This window comes from Mizuhopecten yessoensis, unplaced genomic scaffold (genome assembly GCF_002113885.1).
Source record: "Mizuhopecten yessoensis strain PY_sf001 unplaced genomic scaffold, ASM211388v2 scaffold8131, whole genome shotgun sequence".
Classification (NCBI taxonomy): Eukaryota; Metazoa; Mollusca; class Bivalvia; order Pectinida; family Pectinidae; genus Mizuhopecten; species Mizuhopecten yessoensis.
This window is the reverse complement of record NW_018407394.1, coordinates 564,587-571,965: the sequence shown is the minus strand read 5'-3', so window position 1 is coordinate 571,965 and position 7,379 is coordinate 564,587. Positions and strand designations below refer to the sequence as shown.

The 7,379-nt window shown below is 36.7% G+C and overlaps 1 protein-coding gene across 3 annotated transcripts in view; it reads left to right on the top strand.

Moving 5' to 3' along the window:
* The first annotated feature begins 4,111 nt into the window (after positions 1-4,111).
* Positions 4,112-7,379, top strand: part of LOC110455078 (mitogen-activated protein kinase kinase kinase 7-like) — a 31,062-nt gene continuing 27,794 nt past the window's right edge. For all 3 annotated transcript variants that reach the window (XM_021505007.1, XM_021505006.1, XM_021505005.1), the window contains exon 1: positions 4,112-4,281. In XM_021505007.1, coding sequence (XP_021360682.1) covers positions 4,222-4,281 — 60 coding nt within the window. In that variant the 5' untranslated portion in view covers positions 4,112-4,221. The remainder of the gene's footprint in view (positions 4,282-7,379) is intronic.

The window sequence follows — 7,379 nt, the reverse complement described above, 5'->3', positions numbered from 1 at the left end:
TTTAGTGAAAATATCTATAAACATACAAAGATGTGATATATAAACAATATTTTATTTATTTTACAACCGCTACATCTGCGCCTGTAATCCGTGGCGAATCTAGCGATTTCTTATGTTGCCAAAAGTGTGCAGCTCTATCATACGAAACAACAAAACACCATTACCAGGAGATAAAGAACTAACGATTCCAAGACCGAGGACATTTGGGATATTTGTCTCATCCACTGTCGTTTGCCTTTCTCTTTTAGGAGATCTGGGTCTCGTAAAGCAGACCTTGATTGCAACATTTCAACGTCCTTGTGTATGACATCCCGGGAACTTTGTGTATGACATTCCTGTGACCTTGTGTATGACATTCCTGTGACCTTGTGTATAACACCACAGTGACTTGATAAACGAAATCTCTTTGACCGTGTTTATACGTCATCCTTGTGATCGTGCACACGTCATATTTGTGTACGACATGTTGTGACCTTGTGAACGACGTTCCTTTGACCTTGTGACGACATCTCTTTAACCTTGTGTGCTATATCTCTGTGACCTTGTGTACGACATTCCTTTCACCTTGTGTACTATATGCATGTGACCTTGAGTACGACATGCTTGTGACCCTGTGATCGACATCTTGTGTCCTTGCGTACGAAATCCCTGTGACCTTGTGTATGACATCTCTTCGGTATTATGTACAACACACCTGTAACCTTTTGTACGACACCCCTTTGACATTGTGTACGACATCCCTGTGAATTGTGACATTGTGTACGACACCCCTGTGACATTGTATACGACATCCATGTGACATTGTGTACGACATCCCTGTGACATTGTGTACGACATCCCTGTGACATTGTGTACGACATCCCTGTGACATTGTGACATTGTGTACGACATCCCTGTGACGTTGTGTACGACATCCATGTGACATTTTGTACGACAAACCTAATAATTGTGACATTGTGAACGATATCCCTGTTACACTGTGTACGACATCCTTCTGACATTGTGTACGATATCCCTGTGACATTGTGTACGACATCCCTGTGACATTGTGTACGACATCCCTGTGACATTGTGTACGACATCCCTGATAACTGTAACATTGTGTACGACATCCCTGTGACATTATAACATTGTGACATTGTGTACGACATCTCCGTGACATTGTATACGACATCCCCGTGACATTGTGTACGACATCCTTGGGATTTTTTTGGGATTTGTGGTTGTTTATGAATATTTTTCTCTTTGATTGTTATAGCACATGTACACAAACATTCACATTTCTGATTATGCTGTTTGTATTTCATAATAGAAAGTCATGTAGCATAGTTTCCAGGCAATTAATAAAAATTAACTTTAATCCTAATTTGTAGTGAACTATTACCCTCTCATCTTAGCTACATTTATACGCTTCGTGTTATTTAACATTTCATAAAAGTACAATATATCCAAAAAGGATTTAGAAAAAAAAAATATTATTAAAAAACTTTAAGCAGTAATTTAAATATTTTCCAAAGACAAATCATTTTCCAAAATGTGTGACAAAAGAATCCGGAAAAATACAAGGGCCCAGTTGCTCAAACGGTGATTAGCTTAGTTGGTGATTTGCGCAAATTTAATTTTTGGTGTATTTTTTTAAGACAACCATTCACTGAGTTGAACATTTTCAGATAGAATATGTAACATAAGAGTACATTACATGCAAAATTAAGAGGTTTTACTTTGTATATGGACCAAATTATTAGAGGTTGAAAAATGTCATTTATCAGTGATTAAGCTAAGCATCTTTTGAACAACTGGGCCATGGTGTTTATAAGAAAATTCTACCGTTACTGTATGACGTCATAAAAATTTAACGGCATTTCTAATTTCGTCTCTATTTCACTTTATAATAAAAGCATATATATATGACTTTATTCCCTTTACCGGAATTACGTCAATCAAAATAAGTTTCTAAAACGTAAGAGGGGATGCTGGTCTGTGTACGTGTATCATTGGTTATGATGTTATCAGATTTTTGATAAAACTAATAGGAAACTATTACTGTCCATCCAAATAAGTGAGAGTACGTACGTGAAAGTTATGATTGAGTCATAAAGCCAGCCGAGTTGTGAGCTGATGTAATGAGCTTGGTGTAAACAGCGCCATTACCATACGCCATAAAGAGCACATACTAGCTAGTATTGGTATAATAAATAATTCCGATCACTATGGCATCTCTACACAAGGAAGAACAGTGACTGCTTTAATTTCAAAATGTCTTTTTCGATATCATCGCGGCTTTTAGTCGTTCCATTGAGGTCAGCAGTGATAATGTTATATGTATCACAGGGTTTGGTTTGGTTTTATTTTTTTACGTCCTATTAACAGCCAAGGTCATTTAAGGACGTGCCTTCGTGTGTGTTGTGTATGCATGCATGCATGTATGTATACCGGAGACAGGGAATGTTTGTGTGATTGCCTCCTTGTGTAGTGCAGATCTGATGCCGACTTTATATTGCTATCTCACTGAAAGGCATCCAGCATGCATCCCGCCTGATCACATTATACTGACAACGGGAGAACCAGTTGTTGCCATTACCCTAAATGCTGAACGTTAAGCAGGTAGTAACGACTACCATTTTAAGGACTTTGGTATGTCCCGACCTGGGGACAAAACACTTTGCCTTTCTCACCTGAGAAAACGCTCAACAGAAAGCCAGAAGTAAGGTATTTCCAAGCAAGGCGCTAGGGGAAAAAAGGTAGTTAGGAGTAGAAAGACAGATAAAGATCCCAACTATTGCAATGGGTGCAACATATTTATTTTGGTCGTTTTTATGGCAAGCCAACTTAACATTTATTCAAGGAGCAACGTCGATCCTGTATTTCGTCGAATTATATAAGATTTCTTATATACATGAGATTTCTTATATATTATATAAGATATCATATAAAATAAATAAGAAATCATATATACTTCATAAGATATCTTATATCGTATATAAGATGTCTTGTATCGTATATAAGATATCTCATTTAATTTTCTCTATAAGATATCTTATGGGTGTATACTATATATATATAACATTTGGAAGAGAAATGTCATGCCTTTCATAAAATAATTTAAAAAAAAGTGCTAACACGTCCGTATTTGAAGAAATATTTTAAAAAAATTCTGTCGGAAGATTTGATGGCTGAACGTGCCCGCCTTCAGGCAGTTGGGACCGGCAGTCTTGGGCATGATTATGACGTCATAAAGCATGCATGCTACGTCGTATTCCCCGCCAGTTTCACGACTTTTTATGTGTTCCATAGGTAGAACTGACATACCCTGGTGTCAGGGGCCAAATTACCCTGCCCCAATTTGATATCAAAAATATTTAATCAAGTATATTACACTATTGAGCACTACGAAAGCGTGCATGCTAGACCCTTATAAATTCCATCATGTGAAGCTGTCAGTGTGTGTATACATGTACCATCATGTGAAGCTGTCAGTGTGTGTATACATGTCCCATCATGTGAAGCTGTCAGTGTGTGTATACATGTACCATTATGTGAAGTTTTCCGTTTGTTTCAGGTATAACATAAATAAGTAGAAATTCGTTGAGTGAGATCATAGTCGTCTTTCAATCTCCCGATTTTTCTTTCTTTCCGTTTTAGTAATTTGATAATTGATTGTCCCGTAACTTTCTCCCTTTTAATAATTTAATAATCGATCTTTCCTCACCTCGACATTTTTTCGTGTGAATGTCCAAGCCAGTCAATTGAACTGATCCTCATAGTTGAAAAATTTGCACAAAAACCGGTGAAAAATATTTTTTCTTCTTCTCAATTTGCATGTTTTGATATAGAACTCGGACTTTTCAAATTCCGTGCATGACTATCTTTTATCAGAAGTGAGTTAGTAACACCGGAGTTATCTTTCTTTTTATTACCTTTGTTGACAATAGTCAGCGGTATTTTTTTCATATTATAGCTGTCTTTTATATATATTACGCTTTTGAAGACATATAGGCATATCAAAAGAATCATTATTGTGAAAGCTAGCTTGTATTTGTTGCTGTTGCTTTTTTTAATTACAATTCCGTTTCTTTTTACCGTTTCGTAATTTACATTCAGATATCGCCGATTACCTCCCCTCATCGAAGTTCTAAAAACCAAAATGTCTCCAGATTGAAAAGCGACAGCTTTGCCTGACAGTGGGGCGTGGATGGCCTATGATAATTCAAACACATCGAGATGGATGCCCCACAAGCTTTTGTGGAGGAAATAGATTTCAACGAACTCCAATGTCATGAGGTAAATCATAACGCGCTTCAATACGGTCAATTTAAACCATCAATGGTACCTTGTTTACAAATTTTGGGGATTTCCACGTTTGTTTCAGTTCTGGGTTGCAAGAAATTTTGCATTCGTCATCTTGCGTTAGTTTATTTCAGTTGTTATGTAAGGTATTCCTGATATATAAATCGAAAAGGTAGTTTAATTGTCGTAACGACCTTTCAAAATTAAGCAATCTACTATTATTGTGGACCCTCCTTTCTTTGTAAACGTCCTCTGTCAAAAGACACTTGATCGAATGACCACGATTTAATGAATCTTATAGTCACAGAAAAATCTCTTGTGATTACCATGACAATCCTTGATATAATGTATATCATATGATGGATGAAGGCCTAAGGCCTATAAGTTACATCTCATCATGGCGCTTCATTGGACATTTAAGTTTGTGGTTTGTGTTGTAGCCAAGTATGTGTGAATAGGGGAGGGGAGTTTAATCATGGAATCCATCATTCAAACTCTACTGTAAGGAGATACATACCTGCAAACTCCGGACAGGGCTCACACTGTCAGTAGCCAAAGTAGCCACTGACTACTTTTATTTTTTATTGGCTACTAAAATCATGATGTGGCTACTAAATTGACTACTAAGTTTTTAAAAATGTATCTTTGTCCCAGAAAACGATCGTTCTACTCCTGTGTGGCTGACACTGATTGTGTAAACATAATCAGGGCCGTCACCGATCAGCGCGCGCTGTAGATCTACGACTGCGAGTTAATTAATGCTTTTGTCTAAATTGTTAAGTCAATTATCAAGCTTCAGATGGCAACAGGTGTTATAATTTGTGTACATTAATGGACAGTGGGGTCAAGTTAATTGGATGACCCGTTGACGTCAACAGTCTGATAAGCGAGTCACACGTACATTTGGCGGCGCCGTAAGCCGATCTGATCACCTTGTTCAAACACTGCATCCAACCAATTTATGGGTTTAATTTATTTAAATCAGTGTACATGTTCTTCATTTGCCCTATTCCAGTACCGTAACAAACACAAATGTGTCCGATATGCTTGATTAGAAAGTATAGTATCACCTTGAAACACCATGTCCAAGTACCGATTTTCGGCCTTTCAGATCACTTTTGTGATTAGACGTTTTAGAATTTCAAGTGATCAAGAAAATTTATTTAGCATCACAGTTATGCAGTTTTTAGAGCAGCAAACCGTTAAGGATGTATTCAACGGTCGCTTTAGTTATATTAGGTGCCAATCAACAACACGGAAATGGCCAAGTTGCGCGACGTGATGTGCTCCCCTTATAAATACCGTTATAAATTCGTCCTTTTCAAATGTGTTCTACTGGCATGTACATTTTAAATGTGTGATCTTTTAAAATATTTATATATATATTTTTTGCATAAAACATGAATTACGGTGAATGTATAATTATAGCAATATATTGCATCACTGAGGCTACTTTTGATTTTGATTTTAATTTAGATTGAATGCAAGGAATTAGACTAAGCCCACAATTAAAGGGGAATAGTATCAGCTAGTCATCAATATCTGCACGTTATGTATTTCCATTTAATCAAGCTATATCTCGTAACTACATGACCTGCTGGACACAACACAAGGATATTTTAGATGTTTGGCCATCGTCTGTAAACTGACACAAAAATTACCGGAAGTTCGTCCAGAAAGCATAAAAAGTAATCTCGGATTAAAAAACACACATAAATATGCAGTTTTGCTTAATGTACTTTTTATCTTGCTCAAAATGAGCCCATACCTGAAAAAACGGTGATATATTTCATTCATGAACCAGTCTTTTTTGTAGTCTGACAAACGTACGAAATGTCATATGCAAATGAGGCCACATCTCCTCACCTATTTTTTTCCACTTACGAAGGGCCAAGGAGACATTCTTATATCTATAAACACTGTTTGCATTGAAACGCAAACCTTGTAATGCAATTTCAAACAGAACAAAATGAGAATTAACTTACCATCAACCAAAACCGATATATAAGACTGCAGAAAAAAAAGAATAACAGGTTCTAAATTATAACTAAATAAATATAATAAATAAATTTATAAAATTACATGAATTTGTTCAATTTGACATCTTGCAAAATCAATAAAAAAAAAATGTTTTGATAATTATTTTGACAATCAAAAATATTTTTGTTATTCCAAACGAAGCTTTTGTTCTTGCAGGTCACTGTAGAGAATTTCTTTTTAGTGTATTCAAGATATCTTTCTTTGAACACTAAATCAAAATAAACACACGGAACCATATGATGGCTACTAAATCAAAATAAACACACGGAACCATATGATGGCTACTTCCGACGGGAGTTATTTGTTAAAAATTGTTTGTTCTGATTTTTAGCTCACCTGCCCGAAGGGCAAGTGGGCTTATGTTATGGTGCAGCGTCCGTCGTCCATCCATCCATCCATCTGTCCGGCGTCAACTTTTTGCTTTAAACAATTTCTTTTCGTTAAACAAAAGGCCTAGGAAGATGATATTTGGCCAGTAGCATGCTGAGATCAAGGGCTACCAAGTTTGTTCAAATAAATGACCTTGACCAACTTTCAATGTCACAGGGGTCAAATATGTTAAAATCTTCAAACAACTTCTTCTCACTAACCAAAAGGCCCAGGGTACTGATATTGGGCCTGTATAGAATGCTGGGATGAAGGGCTACCAAGTTTGTTCAAATAAATGACCTTGACCAACTTTCAAGGTCACAGGGGTTGAAATATGTTAACATCTTCAAACAACTTCTTCTCAATAACCAAAAGGCCCAGGGTACTGATGTTAGGCCTTTAGCATGCTGGGATGAAGGGCTACCAAGTTTGTTCAAATGAATGACATTGACCCACTTTCAAGGTCACTGGGGTCAGATGTCTTCAAAATCTTCAAACAACTTCTTCTCAATAACCAAATGGCCCAGGGTACTGATATTGGGCTTGTAGCATACTGGGATGAAGGGCTACCAAGTTTGTTCAAATAAATGACCTTGACCCACTTTCAAGGTCACTGGGGTCAGATGTCTTAAATCTTCAAACAACTTCTTCTCAATAACCAAAAGGCCCAGTGTACTGATATT